General features: G+C 46.7%; 1 protein-coding gene across 1 annotated transcript in view; it reads left to right on the top strand.

The window, feature by feature from the left end:
- Positions 1-229: 229 nt before the first annotated feature.
- The window catches only part of POMT2 (protein O-mannosyltransferase 2), a 48,044-nt gene continuing 32,032 nt past the window's right edge, over positions 230-16,241 (top strand). The window contains exons 1-4 of the mRNA XM_007106982.4: positions 230-557; positions 8,625-8,709; positions 13,416-13,520; positions 15,280-15,388. Coding sequence (XP_007107044.2) covers positions 310-557; positions 8,625-8,709; positions 13,416-13,520; positions 15,280-15,388 — 547 coding nt within the window. The 5' untranslated portion in view covers positions 230-309. The remainder of the gene's footprint in view (positions 558-8,624; positions 8,710-13,415; positions 13,521-15,279; positions 15,389-16,241) is intronic.

Raw genomic sequence — 16,241 nt, 5'->3', positions numbered from 1 at the left:
CTGCCGCCACGCCCCCAACTCTTGGCGCTGCTGGGAATTGCAGTTCCCTGAGCCCGCTTTCTCCCCGACCCGCTCGGACGTCATGCTCTGTGCCACTAGCCGCCTCCTAGCGGCCCGGGCAGCGACCGCGCTTCCCTTCCAGCCCAGAGGCCGGGGCAGGGAACTACATTTCCCAGGGACCCCAGCTGCCGGCGTAGGGAACTACATTTCCCAGGGCACCCCGAGACGCCCCTTGGTGACTTCTTGGCGGGGCGGCTCGCAAGACCCAGCGTGCTTGTGGGCCGGAGGGTCATCCTGAGGAGGGGAAGGATGCCGCCGGCCGTAGGCGGAGGCCTGGCAGGGTCCGAGCTGCGTCCCCGGAGGGGCCGCTGTGGGTCCCAGGCTGCTAGGGCCGTGGGCCCGGACGTGGCCACCGAGGCTACAGCGCGGAGCCCCAAACGGCCTGCTCCGAGCTCGCGGCGCTTCGAGGCGCCAGGCCGGTGGGCTCTGCTGGCCCTGGTGACGCTGATGTCCTTCGCCACCCGCTTCCACCGTCTGGACCAGCCGCCGCACATCTGGTGAGTGATGGGAGGGACTGGGCAGGCACCATGGCAACTGGGAGGGAGGGGCGCGCCTTCTCATTGGTCCGGAGGCACGGAGGGGGCGGGATTCACAGGGGGAGGGGCGGGGCCGCGCTGCATGGGCAATAGGTTTCTGGTGGTTGCCTCTACCCAGGTGCAGTCTCCGTGAGAGAAATCTTTTTGTTCCGGTGTGTGGCGGTGGGATTCTTTAGGATCTGAGGAAGCAGTCTTCATGTCTTGCAGGTTATACTGCAGCGTCTCACCTGGCTCTCAAATGGTAGCTTTTAAAGGTGCTTTGAACTGACCCAGGAGAATTGGAAATTCTTAGTACAGAATTTCCTAAGGCCTGAGTTCCTAATCCGCAGGATTTACAGACCTCCGCGGAGGGGAACATTCCTATATGAGTACCACATTCTCGGGAGCCGAAACAACCTGTGTGTCCACGGATGATAACAAGGGTCCCAGGAAGCAGGTCTGGGACTGCTTTCCTGGATTTCTCTGGATTTCCATCAGGTTTGATTTAGACCTACAAGCAGGTCTTGTAGGACTAAGGTGCAGGAGTCAAATTTCATTAAAAAAGCTTAAAAAGTCTCCAGCTCGAAGGAGGAAAATTTTTATACAGTTTGAAAATGGTTAATTTGTTTGGCCAAGACGTGATACCATGTTTTCTCAGTATCACTGAGGAGAAAGTTAGTGTAGAGGTTGTTAGAAATGGAACTCCTTGACTAAAAAGCAAGCAGGCTAACAAACTATCAGGGTTACCCTACTTGGAAGTTAATGAATTAGCTTGTTACTATTTCATGAGTGCTGGCGGAAGATGTGAGACTCCTGGGTCAGAGTCAAGACTTATTACTCGTAGCAGAGGAAGCAGGATGAACATCGGCATATTGGATTCAGTTTCTCATGGCTCCGAAGTCCCACGGGGTGACGCTATGGGCTCAGATGGATGACTGCACACACTGTGCGTTGCCTTGCAGCTAAGCAGCAACAAGCTTGGGGAATTTACAAAAAGCAAGCGTACTTTTTGTCCTGGAGAGAGATGTTACCTCATCTCTCAAGGCTGCTTGGTGCAAACAAAAAAAAAAACTTTGGGAAATGGCCCAGGTAAAGTGCAGTCAAGGCCCTGCATTCTCCGCATACCCAGCAAGATGTGTGGAAGTACAAGAGACCCATGGAGGACTGTCTCTCCCAACAGTCTCACTCCTTGATTTTATACTCTCTTGGCTTCTAGCAAATTTTCACATGAATGTGCAACTCCATTGGCTACTCTGATTAACCTGGCTGAGGCAGGGACCCAGTCTGTTTAGTTTGTCTCATACAACATTTAATTAAGGCTGCTCTCATCAGGAGTCAAAGCAGCAGGGTGAGGCCAACCTGTGGTGTTAACCTGTGCCCTCCGGGGTGCTGGATCCAGCCCCCTGTTAATAATTGTGTGCGTTGCAGGGTGGAGTGGGGTGGCGAGGGACCAGGAAGTCTTATTTCTGATGGCTGAGATGTAGTCTAAGGCCAGTCTGTTATCCATTGTAGTCTGTCACAGGTGACCTCTGATTTTTGATGTCACTGCCAATAATTACAATGAGTTCTCCCATTTAAAAAGCAACTCCCATGCCCAGTGGAAAGACATTCCACAGCACATTCTTCCCTGCATTCTAATATATTACCTGAAGGGGTGCAGATCACTCTGGTTCAGGATTTTTTGTTAAATTTTATTTGGATTTCATCAGATTTGACTTAGATCATCATTACAGTGATTTGGTTAAGCCCCATGGGCAGTGAGAGTCACTGCCTAGTTGCAGCCTCAATCACTATACAAGGCATAACTTAAGGTCCCTAGGGTGTCAGGAGAAGCTTATGAATTTATATCAGTCATACTAACAGAAGGTTGTGCCAGTCTGTGTTTTTGCGCACACGTGAGGGAGGTCCATGTTTGGGAGTTAATGTTGATGTCGTCAGGGACATGAGGATAGTTCAAGACCGGCCATGTCCACATGAGATTTTCTGATTTCATAGTGGAATAACAGAGTCAGCAATAGGTCAGACTGCTAGCTACAGCTGCCACTTGACTTAGTTGAACCGTGTTAGTATTTTGCCAGGCTGGGTGCTGGGCCTAGCAGGCAAAGAGAGCATTAATTGTTTCCCTTCTCTTTATGTTTCCAGGGGCCTAAGATGTTCCTTCCCCAGGTGGAAAGGTTGTTTCTTTCCTTCCACTGCCATATAATCAGTGTGTCCCACTCTAGTACCTGTAATTTCACCTTTACTCCAATTATTGCGTACTACTAATATCCAGACCTTTCTGTCATGGGCACTGTCAGAAACTTGACAGAGACTTATTATGTCTCCCACCTTGGCCCATGTGAGCCACTGTAGCGGGACTTCACAAGCAGTGTGCTCAACCAGGTGATCTTTATGCACTAAAACCACGTCACTCCAACAAGAAAACCCAAGTGACTGAACTAGAATTAAGTTTGAATCCCATAAATCCCCAACTGCACCCCCAAGCTGATCCAGAATTGCTGTTAGGGGAGACCAGTCGAGCCCAGGAATAGTCAAGGAAGAATCTCAGATTTTCAAAATAGGTTTTTATAACCTTCTACCCCTTTTGTTCTGATCATTACCCAGTTGGTGGCCAAGAGGAGATGAACACCTAGTTAGGTGACCAAACTACTTGACTAAGGTGTATGAACAAGGAGGAAGGTGAGGGAAGTTGACTCAGAAATCTTTTTGAGAAGACTGTTCAGTGCTTGACAATATCAGATACCTGTGGATGGTCTGGAGTGTGGAATGTCATCAGATTTTTGGCTATTCAGCCATTGCAAAAAAAAAAAAAAAGGTGTACCACTGTCAGACTGTAGATGGTTTGGATAGCTGAAAACACAATACAGTTTAGTTTCAAGGGCCGCAGTAATATATCTAGAGTCAGATGATTGGACTGGAACAGTATCATCAACACTAACCCGAAACGGTGTCAACAGCAGTGGGGCACCAGTGATAGCCTGGAACGCGGAACAAAGTCCTAATACAGTCAGTTTCCTTGGAGTGGTCAATACCCCACGCAATGTGGCCTCCTTTACTGCAAGACAAACACGCCAACTTTTGGCAGGAGTCACAAGTTACCACAGTGTAGCAATGGCTTCTGCTTTGGAGACGTATAGTCCTTTACTTTGTGCCCAGTCCATGGTGGTAGATGTGTTTCCATGCCTGGTGTATTGATGTATCCAGGTGGCAATGGCAGCAGTCTGGATGGTGCAGGTTTGATCAACAGCTTGATTCTAATCAGTCTTATCAGAATACTGGCTCTTACTGGGGGCATCTACATGAGTGATCCAGATTGTCCCATTGGCAGGCAGCCATGATTTTTTTCCACAGTTCTTGGCTCCGAAGAGGGGTGTTTTACATTTCTTAGTGTATAGCCTTACAAGTGACACACCAGATGGTTAGGCCAATGGCAAAAGCCTAGGGGAAAATAAAAATATAACTTGTCTGTTTCTTAGGAGTATTGTCTAAGGCAAGGGTGATGACTTTCAATTCAGTGCATTGTGCCAATCAACCCTTATTGCAGTCGGTCTTCCAGAAATGTCAGTGGGGCTGGAGGATAGCTACTGCCCTGTGGACACCATCTGCTTTTAATTTAGCGTAACCATCAGTAAACCAGGCGCAAACATTAGGAGGAACCTCTGGGAATCAAGACCCCACGGAGTCAGCGGCTTTGCTTCAGGTGGTGGAGTGGAAGATAGTTTCTTCCAAAGGGGCAGCTGCCACCTCTTCTTGAAAAACCAAGATGCCTCTAGGGCCAGGCCGGCTATACTCTTGAATATACCACTTCCATCTCACCAGCGAGGCTTGTGAGCCCTTCCGTCGTTAGCCATAGATTTCAAGTTGACCCACCCCAAAGTGACAGTATCGGGCCAAAGAGTCCTAAGGTCTTCATGGTTCAGGCCCTCAAGTTCAACAAGAGCTTAGTAGTAGGTTGACAGTTGCCCCTTTAAAAGGGTGTGTACTTGGTGCCTATGTCCAGCAGATGGCGCTGTTATCGTGGAGCACTCTAAGCCCCCCTCCTCAACCCCCCGCCCCGAAATTCCATCTTTAAAGCTGTAATGTCCCTTTCTTGTCTTGTGATTTATATTATTTCTGTAGGACCACTTGGGAGGGGACAGGATCACCTCTCACTAATGTAGCAGTCTCTCAATGGGATAATCTTGGACACATATGGGATAAATACGACTATGCCTTCAGCAGTGGGAGACACAACAGTAGTTGCAAGGGCCCTACCCACAAGGCCACTTTCCCGTCCCTTCCCCGCTGGGAACTTGGCTCAGACCCTATCGGTTGAATTTGGGTGCTTTTCCCCCTTTCAACTAACAAGTCTAACAGGCCTGTATCAGGAGCTATAATGACAGCCACCTAGAGGTTATGCCATTCCCAGGTGGGAGGTGTGGCGAGTGCTGGATGCAGGGCGCAGGAGGAGGCCTTTTTGTTCCTTCAGCCCCTCGGCAGGCTTGGCACCACTTCTTCCCAGTCTGCTTTCCTGTGTCTGGGGAGCACCTGGGCTTAGGGGCTTTTTCTTTCAGTCCCTGTACACGCTGCTATGGTCCTCCCTGCAGTCCTCGGCACCTTTGGTAATGCCTGCGCCTAGCAAATCCTCCTACTCCAAGAGGTGGAGTAGGGTGCTCCTGTATCCAGTAGGACTTTGAGCTTGAGTCCCTCTCCTCCCCAGAGTTCCCCACCACACTAGGATGGGTGTGTATGGCCTTTAGTCCCCTTTAGGGACAGGGAGACCTTAGCCCCACCTGTCATCATCTTACTCTTTTTTTTTTTTTTTGCGGTACGCGGGCCTCTCACTGCTGTGGCCTCTCCCGTTGCGGGGCACAGGCTCCGGACGCGCAGGCTCAGCGGCCACGGCTCACGGGCCCAGCCGCTCCGCGGCATGTGGGATCTTCCCGGACCGAGGCACGAACCTGTGTCCCCTGCATCGGCAGGCGGACTCTCAACCACTGCGCCACCAGGGAAGCCCTCATCTTACTCTTTAAAGCAACTGAGATTGTGGCAGAGGGGGAGGGACCATGGGACACGGAGGGACGGAGTGGCTCTGAGCCTCTAAGCAAGGCACACTTTAGCTTGAGCACACAGCTCACCCGAGAACCTTTCAATGTTTTCATTTTACCCAGAGTTCTGCAAGGTCCTTACTGCTGGCACCATTTATATAAGCTTTGGGGCCTCCTAGATTCATCAGCCGCATCCATCTTGCCTTTTGGCTGGGGCTGCTTAGCTTATTGCCCCAGGGTTGTGATTATATCCTTTCCTCCTTTTGCCCAGAAGGCCGTGGGCAGTAACCAAGGCAGCATTCAGACGGTTTGTTTCAATCCTGCCTCTCTCCACTCAACCTCATTCATAGGCAGGCCAGTGGGGGATTCTTACTACCTGCCTTCCCCACCACTTGGGCAAGAGCATTCACTGCCAGATTCCAGGGAGTCTTCTCTTATCCCCTAACCCAGTCCTTGATGGCCCTTGTCCTTTCTCTTAAGGAAAGCTATGACTCAGCATCCTATGCTTGTCACCAAAACTGTCAGGGTTTGGGGTTTTATTTTTACGCTACTTGCCAACTAATGAGTTAGCCTGTCAGTGTTTTTATGGATGCTGGCAGGAGACAAAGTCCTGGGTCAGAGACAAAGGCCTTTATTTCTCACAGCACAGCAAGCAGGATGAGCATCGTATGTCGGCATCAGTTCCCCTTGCCCCCAGTGTCCCATGTGATACCCTGGGTCTGGATGAATGCCTGCACATGCGGGGGGCTGAATCACAGCTGAGGAGTACTGACCTTGGGAAATCCACTGTTTTATAATGAGCAGTAAATAAGACTGCTCTCTGTCCCAGAGGGAGACGTGGTGTCTTCCTCAAGGTTGCTGCAAGCATAACCCTGAGAAGTGGCCTGGGTAAAGAGCAGCCGGGGCCTTGCATTCTTGGTGTACCCTGCAAGGTCTGTAGAGCAAGAGAGAGCCAGAGAAGACCATCCGTCCCACCGCAAACAAGCAGTAAAAGCCAAGAGGAAGCATGACTATTGCTGCTAGTTTTACTTGAAGTAAAAATCTTATACCCCTTTATCAATATGTTTCCAAACAGACTTCAAAACTAACCACAAATGTTGGGACAGTTTAAATAGTGCCCAGCATGTGTGGGACTTTATAGTTTGCAAAGTTCTTTCCCATGTGTTACCTGATACCTACCTCCCTGTGAGGTGGACTGGCAGATACTACTGTTGTCTTCCTCACGTAGATGAGAAAAGAGATCCGGAGAGGGTGAGTGATTTTGCCGGGTCATGCTCCCACAGTGGGTGGCGGAGCTGGGACCGGATCTCTCTTTTTTCTGCAAATGTATTTTGTCACACTGCTTGGAAGTTATTTTTCTGTTTGACGTCGCCATGTCACTGTCCTCATTTCATGTCAAGCAATGTGCTTAGCAGACGCAGAAGTAGATTTACACTTCTGCCTATTTATTAGACCCAGTGTGTAAAACACACAAACAAAAAAAAGAACCCTACATTTTTGGTAAGAACATGTTTTGCCCCTTATTTTGTAGGACAGTGATAACTACTTATAGAAGCTGACCTGGGGATGGATAGTCACTAGAAAGCAACTGTTCTTCTGAGCTGCAGGGAGAGATTGACAAACAGCAATGGCCAGGTTCTGCTGGATTACTAGCCTGCCGCTGTGAAGCCCCCGTGTAGGGTGTGAAAGGTTTACTGTGGTTGTGTAGAAGAACAAGATTTTTGCATTGTGTTTAAAAGCTAGTGTATTAGAATCACTTATTTACTTGCAAAATAATTTGTAAATAATTTGTAAATAATGAGGATAGGTTTTTAGACTGGTTGTTAACTTAGTAAGAAAGCCCTCACTTTTTATATACTGGTTAGTTCATTATAATAAGGTCAGTGAGTTCATAGTTAGCAGGTTAATTATCACAAGTTTGGGAACAAAATCAGACTCCAGGAACAACCATGGTCTATAGGCTCTTACTGATCAGTAGCCCACAGTGTAGTTTGTAACAGCAAGAGTAATGTAGTTTCTAGTAGCAAAAATAGTCTTAGGGTTAGAAGTTAGCAGACTTGGGGCTTCCCTGGTGGCGCAGTGGTTAAGAATCCAGCTGCCAAGGCAGGGGACATGTGTTCGAGCCCTGGGCCAGGAAGATCCCACATGCCGCAGAGCAACTAAGCCCGTGCGCCACAACGACTGAGCCTGTGCTCTAGAGCCCGCGAGCCACAACTACTGAGCCCATGTACCACAACTACACAAGCCCGTGCACCTAGAGCCCATGCTCCGCAACAAGAGAAGCCACTGCAATGAGAAGCCCTTGCACCACAACGAAGAGTAGCGCCCGCAACTAGAGAAAGCCCGTGCGCAGCCACAAAGACCTAATGCAGCCAAAAATAAATAATTAATAAATAAATAAATTTATTTAATAAAAAAGAAGTTAGCAGACCTGGAAGAAAACTCTTATTGCAAAACTTTTTATAGTATAGGAAACTCTTCGCCTTTTAAAAATAAATAGAGGGCTTCCCTGGTGGCGCAGTGGTTGAGAGTCCGCCTGCCGATGCAGGAGACACGGGTTCGTGCCCCGGTCCGGGAAGATCCCACATGCCGCGGAGCAGCTGGGCCCGTGAGCCATGGCCGCTGAGCCTGCATGTCCGGAGCCTGTGCTCTGCAAAGGGAGAGGCCACAACAGTGAGAGGCCCGCGTACCGCAAAAAAAAAAAAATAAAATAAATAAAAAAAAATAGAAACTCAAGATACAGAATAAGTATAGATTTAACTTAAATTTACGATAACTGGTTGATAAGTATTTGCTAGCCTTTCTCATCTGTCTAAATGAAGATTAAGAACCAGCCTGATGTCTTGCTTCCTCACATCACTTGTGTCAAAAGCTTTTTTTGTTTAAAATCCAGATTTTCTCATTAACTGCTTGAAACTTATAACCTTTGGATTTAACTGTAATTTTAACCATGCTTTATTAAGGCTGTTTGGGTTGTATGATAATTTTAAGAATTTTATTTCTCTTTCTGTTTTCTTTTTAGTTGGGATGAAACTCACTTTGGAAAAATGGGAAGTTACTATATCAACCGCACCTTTTTCTTTGATGTGCACCCGCCTCTGGGAAAGGTGAGCAGTGTGGTGAATGACAGTGCTCTCCTAAGAGTTGGAGCCAAGTCTTAGATTTGGATTTAATTCTTGGGCTTGTAGAAAGAATTCCCTGACATTCAAGAACAGCTGCTTTCATGGGAAACCTTTGGTGTTTTTAGGAGTCCTCTGGGCTCAGAAATGGAGAGAGGGGCTTCCCTGGTGGCGCAGTGGTTGCGGGTCCGCGTGCCGATGCAGGGGACATGGGTTCGTGCACCGGTCTGGGAGGATCCCACGTGCCGCGGAGTGGCTGGGCCCGTGGGCCATGGCCGCTGAGCCTGCGCGTCCGGAGCCTGTGCTCCGCGGGGGGGAGAGGCTACAGCAGTGAGAGGCCCGCGTACCGCAAAAAAAAAAAAAAAAAAAAAAAAAAAAAAGAAATGGAGAGAGATTCCCTCAACTGATGGATGGATAAACAAAATGTGGTATTATCTATACAATGGAATATTATTGAGCCATAAAAAGGAGTGAAATATTAACACATGCTACAACATGGATGAATCTCATAAACATTATATTAAGTGGAAGAAGTCAGACATAAAGGGCCACATGTTATGTGTTTCCAGAATTGGCAAATCCACAGAGACAGAAACTAGATTAGCAGTTGCCAGGGTCTGGGGGGAGGGAGGATCGGGGAGTGACTGTAAATGGGTGTGGAATTTCTTTTTGGGGTGATGAAATAGTCTGGAATTAGGTAGTGGTGATGGTCGCACAACCTTGTGAATAAACTAAAAGCCACTGAATTGTACACCTTAAAATGGTGAATTTAATGGTATATGAATTTTTTCTTAATTGAAAAAAAAGAAAAAGAGATGGAGAGAAGGAATCTGTTGCATAAGCAGAAATAGCTTAGGGGAGCTGATTGTCCACAATGGCCTGAAACTTCTTTCCACTGCCCGCTCCCAGCGTGCGTGTTGTTTGGCTTGTTCCTTTCACATGATGTACAATTAGAAATTCCACCAATCAGAGTTCATTTTAATCTCTTAAAAACAAACACCCCTGAGAAGGCTAATGGATTAGCCCTGGCATTTCGCTCAGTCCTTTCTTCCTAACTGGAGGTGAGCTCTCTGGTACTAAGGGGATAGGAATTTGCCTGGTATGAAGATGGGGAGTGTTCTTGGAGCATGGAGTACTTGGGGATGAAGGCAGGGGGTGAGGGGTGGCAGGGGTGGTGATCTGTGACAGGTGGGCTTAGGGGGAAAGCACCAGAGCATGGGGTAGAGACCAGGGACAAGGCCCTGCAGATGGGAGGGGTGGAGAGGAAGGTGGGATAGGTGGCCTATTTCTTTCTTTCTTTCTTTTTTTAATATTTAATTTATTTATTTGGCTGCACCGGGTCTCAGTTGTGGCACATGTGATCTTTAGTTGCGGCATGCAGGCTCTTAGCTGCGGCATGCAGGATCTAGTTCCATGACCAGGGATCGAATCCAGGCCCCCTGCACTGGACCACCAGGGGAGTCCCTAGGTGGCCTATTTCAAAATTAGCTCCGAGCCCAGAGAAGGAGCAAAAAATGTAATGCCTCTTTCTGTCTCCTTTATAAGATAACAACAATAAGATAGGAGCAATTGAACAGTCTCTTTTAGTCACTTTAGATGCATTAACTTATGTAATGCTCAGAACAACGTTATGAAGTAGGTACTGTTGTATCGTCATTTTACGGAAGTGGAAACTGGGACACAGAGACGATAAGTAGTTTGCCATAGGGATTAAAGCTAGTAAGTGGCAGACTCAAGGTTCAGACTGGCTTAGAGTCTGCTCACTTAACCATTATACCACTGCCTGATGAACTTGCCTTGCCCCAGTATTCGGGCAAGTACATCTGTTACCGCTGTAGAATTAAGCCACAGAACGTGCTGAATATTTGCACTGGGCTAGCCTGGGAACCAGCCTGCCAGTAGAGGAGATTTTCATGGGAAACCTAGCCCAGTCTTTCAGCTGGGGACTGCCTGTCTGTTTTTGGAGTCTGCTAGCGCTCAGCACAGTGAAGGCGTGTGGAAAACACTTGCTGATTTGTTTTTGCTGAAGCCTTCCCTTCCTCACATGTGGCCCCTGTGTGAAGGGAGAAATGTGAGGCTTCCTTCTAAGGCTGCCCCCAGAGAGTGTGATCCATCTGTCCCTCTAATTTATCTCCTGATGGTCCTGTGCTCTACCTGGATGAAAGAGAGTGATAAGCAAAGTACCTTTCATAGGTTCTGAGGCCAAGTCAGTCAAAGAATCAAAAAGCCCCATGAAGTGGTGAGTAGAACGTTTTCTCCTACAGTACTGACCCCAATACCTGCCCCTTCACACTGGTCCCAGCCCTGGGCGCCAGGGGCTCCAAGGAAATAGGTACTTTTAAAAGAAATAAAAATACCTGCACATAGCAAAAAGTTTGATCAGTACAGAAGGAAATAAAAGGTCAAAAGTTACCTTCCCTCCCATTTTTATTCCTCAGAGGCAGCCAGGGTCACCTTTATTAACAGTTTCTTATATATCCTCTCAGAAACTTTATACAAATATAAGTGTGTATGCAGTTCTACACACACGTATATATTAGCACATGTGAACAGCACATTATATATGCAAATGGGATCAGCCTAAAATTGTTGAGCAACTTGTATTTTAAACATAATATATCTTAACTTCTTTCCACATCAGTACATAAAATGTACCCCATTCTTTTTCATGGCTGTAGATTATTCCGTTATACAGTTGTGCCATAAATTATTTTGCCTCTCTTCAACTGGTGGGCATTTATGTTATTTCCAGTTTTTAGCCATTACAAAAGGTAGTGCAGTGAACATCCTTGTACATTTATCTTTTCATAGTTTTGCAGGTGTAGCCAAAAGAGCCTCAGCGGCTGAACTAAAGAGTCAAATAATATGCACATTTAGATTTGTGCTAGACATTGTTAAGTTTTCCTGCAAAAATGCTATGATAATATATACTCCCATCAACAGTGTATGAGGGTGCTTGCTTCCCTCACATCATTGCCAGCACTGGTATGATCATACTTCCAAAATTTTGCGAATTTGAGAGTAAAAAATGGTATATCACTGTTTTCATTTGCATGTCTTTCTGAATTACGTTGAACATTTTTCCATATGTTTATTAGCCATCTGTGTTTTGTTTTCTCTGAAAACATTTTTCTAGTAAGTTGCTCTTATTCTTATTGATTTGAATGAGTTCTTTAGTTAGGAAATTAGCTCAGGGCTACTTTTAACCTTATGGAAACTGAGAGGGAACTGAATTTTGAGTGCTTGTTAAACGCTTGTCAGAGTGCCAGGTGTTTTACCTACAACATTACCTCTAAGCCTCACAACCATCTGCAAGGAAGGTTTTATTACCTGTAGTTAAGAGATTATTAAGTATTGTCTATGATCAGAGAGCTAGTATGGGGGACTCTGAGATCCAAACCATCTGTGCATTTCTTCACTCTACCAGACCAGCCAAGAAGTCTGGGAATTTATGCCAGCACCAGGCGGGTCTGTCCTCTGAGATCCCAGGGGGGAAGGGACATTCATTTGATTGTCATTTGTCAGTTTAAGTTTACCTGGGTATTCGGATGGCTCTGTCTTCTCAATACCTTATATTACTTTACATTAACTTAATTAATATTAAATTAACTTCTGGACACTGGGATTCCTTTTTTTTTTTTTTTAAATAAGGCTTCTTAATAATTTACTGCTGAACTTTGGCTTCTGTACCTTGACACAGAACTACAGAGAGAGACTGTGTTTAGAACTACTTAGAGAAAAAAGTGAGCTGGTTAGTAGTCCAAATCCAAGCCCCCACAAGCAGCATCGCTGGGAAGGGCTTTCCCTCCACACAGCCAGTGTATTCTGCCCCTCCACACAGCCGAACCCAAGCACAGGGGTCAGGCTGAGGCAGCCTGGGGCTGTTACAGATGCTTGATATTTGCTGACAGTTTTTATGTTTTAGCTGCTTCTGATTACGTGTGTGGAAAAGAAAATTTTACACTGTTGACGGTCATGGAAAGACAGAAATGAAGAGGCTGATCCTCTCGAACGTTTTGAAGGATTTACAACTCACAGTCTTAGTTTATAGTTGATTTGTTCTGTTTTGGGATGTGCCAGGGTGGCCTCCCTTTGGAATACTGGCGGTAGAAGAAACCAGTCCCTGGCCTTTTGGCATTGTTTCCACTGGAACTTCTCTCTTCCCCTCTGGGGAAATGCATCTGTGTTTGCATTCTGCTTTCCCATTTTCTTCCCTTCTCTCTATTCCTGGTGTGTAGCAACTTGGCCACTTTCCTCCCTCCTCATTCTGACTTGGAACGTCGTTTTCTTTTCAGTGGCCCCGTCTCCCAGGAATCAGCCCCTGCCCACAGCCTCCCCCGTGAGCTGCCGTGTTTTACTTCATCACAAATGAAAGAAGGCTGAATGAGAGAGTCCCTCACTGGCCCTGCCCTTCGAATTGTGGGATTTTTTTCTTCCTAAATACTCAATCTGCTCTGTTCCCAAGAACTTGGCCTTAACACAAGAGAGGATTTGTTTCAAGCAGTGAGCTCTGTAGACAAAAGATTCTTTGCTCTGCAGCAGCTGCCGGAGAAAATGTCACAATGGTAGCTCCTTCTATGGACAGTTGTCAAGGGAAGCCAAGGTCTGGGTGCAGCGGGAGGGAAGTTCAGGGTGCGGAGGAATCTTCTCTCTGAGGTCTCTCATCTGTTTGTTTGTTCTCCTTCTCTCCTCAGATGCTGATAGGTCTTGCTGGCTACCTGAGCGGATATGATGGCACATTTTTGTTCCAGAAGCCTGGGGACAAATATGAGCATCACAGCTACTTGGGAATGAGAGGAGTAAGGCTTCCTGACTTGCTCTTGCCCGACTCAACCCTGGGGCCACACTCAGTCAGAAATGTTACAGTTGGAAGCTCTGGAGTGGTGGCAGGTGTAGATAAAGGGACTTTGGTGGGGGAGGATGATTGGACCTGTACCCTGTAGTAGAGATTCAGAGCTGGGGTGGGCAGGAAGGGAGAGGGAGGCCACAGATAATACAGCGATGACACAGACAGGAGCAGGCGCACCCCGTCACCTGTTCTCCTGCCAACGTGAGGCATCAGATTTCAGATCAGAGGGCAGCCCGGGACTCAGGCAGCCAGGAATCTCCTGCAGTCCCAACATTGGCCTCAGCACATTGGCAGGCTACACGTCCTTCCCCTGCGGCCACAATTGCTAGGGTGTAGCCTACCTCTGAGGGCCTTTATTAACATTTCAGCATCCCCACACCCCTGTCACCAGGTTCTTCTTTCTTTCCCCACGAAGGTGTCAGGCACACAAGGGGTTTTCCAGTCTTCTAAGGGAAGTGTGTGTTTGCCTGGTCCCTCTGTGCTCTGAGTCCCAGCACCAGCCTTGATGGGGCATGGCAGGGCCTAAACACCCAACTGTCTGGGGACCTTGTACCTGGAGCTAATAAGACCTGTGGAAACTGCCCTCCAATGTGGAGCTCTCAGAGCAGGTTGCATTTACAAGCCCCTCTCCTCAAGGAAACTGGTTTATTAAAGCAGTTTAGATAAATGCCATGTGATTACTTGGGCTAATCACTGGCTTGTTTGTGTGGTCATATCATTCCATATTAAACAAGAAGTGTCCACTACCCTCAAGTTCGTATTCTTAAGTGATTCTGTGTCTTCCTAATGATGTTTGAATACCACATAGCATACATAATTGGATATAGGCCTGACTCACTGTGAACTTGCTATGGAAATGAGAAGGCCAAATATATCAGCCCAGTTCCCTTTCACACTAGAGCACACTGCTTTCTGCTAACAAAAAGTGACAACCCAAATGTGAGAATTTCCATTCCCCTCGGTTTGTCTGATTACTTTTGATGGACAGGGTAGGGAGATGGAGAGAACACTGGTGGTTAAAAACAAAACAAAACTGAAAAACAACCCTCCAGATGCTGAAGTGTCCAGCAGTCTTTTTTCTAAAATCAAAATACAACCTATAGATTAAAGAGTGATTCCTGGTGTGATTGAATAAAAGGACCAAGGGAGAAATAACAGAAATAACATTAGAGTTCTCTAAAATATTAAAACACCTTCAGAGAGGTATTTCTCAACTTACACCCAGTTTTGTAACAGAAGCTAGTGTTTATCAAGAACGTTCTGTGTGGTAATAAACTTTAGCTCATTTAATCTGAAAAGTAAACCCTATGAGGTAGAAACTCTTAAGTTTCACATTACACAGAAGGAGAGGCTGAGATACAGAGACGTGACTTTGTCAAGGTCACAGCTAGCAATGATGGGACGGTCCATTCCCGGAATCTCCCACTTGAAATCGTGGGCCGTCTTGCCCACACCTCCCTGGCTGAACTTTGCTGACTTCTTGTCAGTACACAATTTGGTGCTTAATGGCAACGTAAATATTGCTTGATTTGATGCTTCACTGTTACACCACCCCTTTCGTATTTAGACGTATTGCAGGTGATTTTAGGTCACCAAGTCATGCCATCATCAGGGCCCTCCATCTTAAAAGATTAGTTTATACCAAGCCAAGTGGGTCCCTGATGCTTTGCTTAGTTAGTTACTTGACTGCTTCTCCTGTCCTTCCATAGTTCTGTGCGTTCCTCGGCGCTTTGCTGATCCCCTTTGCCTACCTCACTGTACTGGAGCTGTCCCAGTCCCTCCCAGCAGCGCTGCTCACGGCTGCCCTCCTCACCTTTGGTAAGTTGTCCTAGACCACGTTTCTTGATATGTTGACTGCCACACTATGAATGTAGCTGGAAATCAATATGCTTAAAGATCCTGTCTACAGGCCCAGTTCTTAAGTAACTTTAGGATTGGGTAAATGTATTACAAGTCTCCTTTTATTCACTGGTAATACTTACATATATAAATACTTATATGTAGCAAGCCTTTATATTATTGGAGTGGTGAGTTGGTATGAGTAATCCCAAGGAATAGATTATCTCCAAGTTATCCACATTTGAGTTTGGCATGGATAACAAGTTTATGTGTGCTTGTGTGTAAGTGTGTGTGTGTGTGTGTGTGTGTGTGTGTGTGTGTGTGTGTGTGTGTGAAGGAGGCTTACAGTTCTAATTCTGCTTCTCTTAGGTTACTGTCAAGATTAGTTTGCATTCCTTAAACTAATTTCAACTGAATGCAAAGGTAGATGCCGCAGAAGTAGCTGGTGGCAGAGGATAACAAAATGGGAACTTTATTTCTGTGGATAATTCTCACATGGCTAATTGAGAGTTGATCCATAGAAATTGATCCTGTTTCTAGCCTTGCTCATATGAAAGTGAATTCCTGACCTCATAGAGCTTAACATTTGAAGAAGTCCAGACCAGTTTAGGTGGTTAATTTAGGGGCGATTCTGGCTTTGCTTTTTTTTCCTTTGTCTTTGTTGGGTCTTCGTTGCTGCGCGCGGGCTTTCTCTAGTTGCAGCGAGCAGGGACTACTCTTCGTTGTGGTGTGCGCACTTCTCATTGTGGTGGCTTCTCTTGTTGCGGAGCATGGGCTCTAGGCGCGTGGGTTTCAGTAGTTGCGGCACACAGGCCTTAGAGTGTGTGGGCTT

The sequence above is a fragment of the Physeter macrocephalus genome, chromosome 11 (assembly GCF_002837175.3).
Source record: "Physeter macrocephalus isolate SW-GA chromosome 11, ASM283717v5, whole genome shotgun sequence".
Lineage (NCBI taxonomy): Eukaryota > Metazoa > Chordata > Mammalia > Artiodactyla > Physeteridae > Physeter > Physeter macrocephalus.
This window is presented reverse-complemented; position numbering and strand designations above follow the sequence as displayed.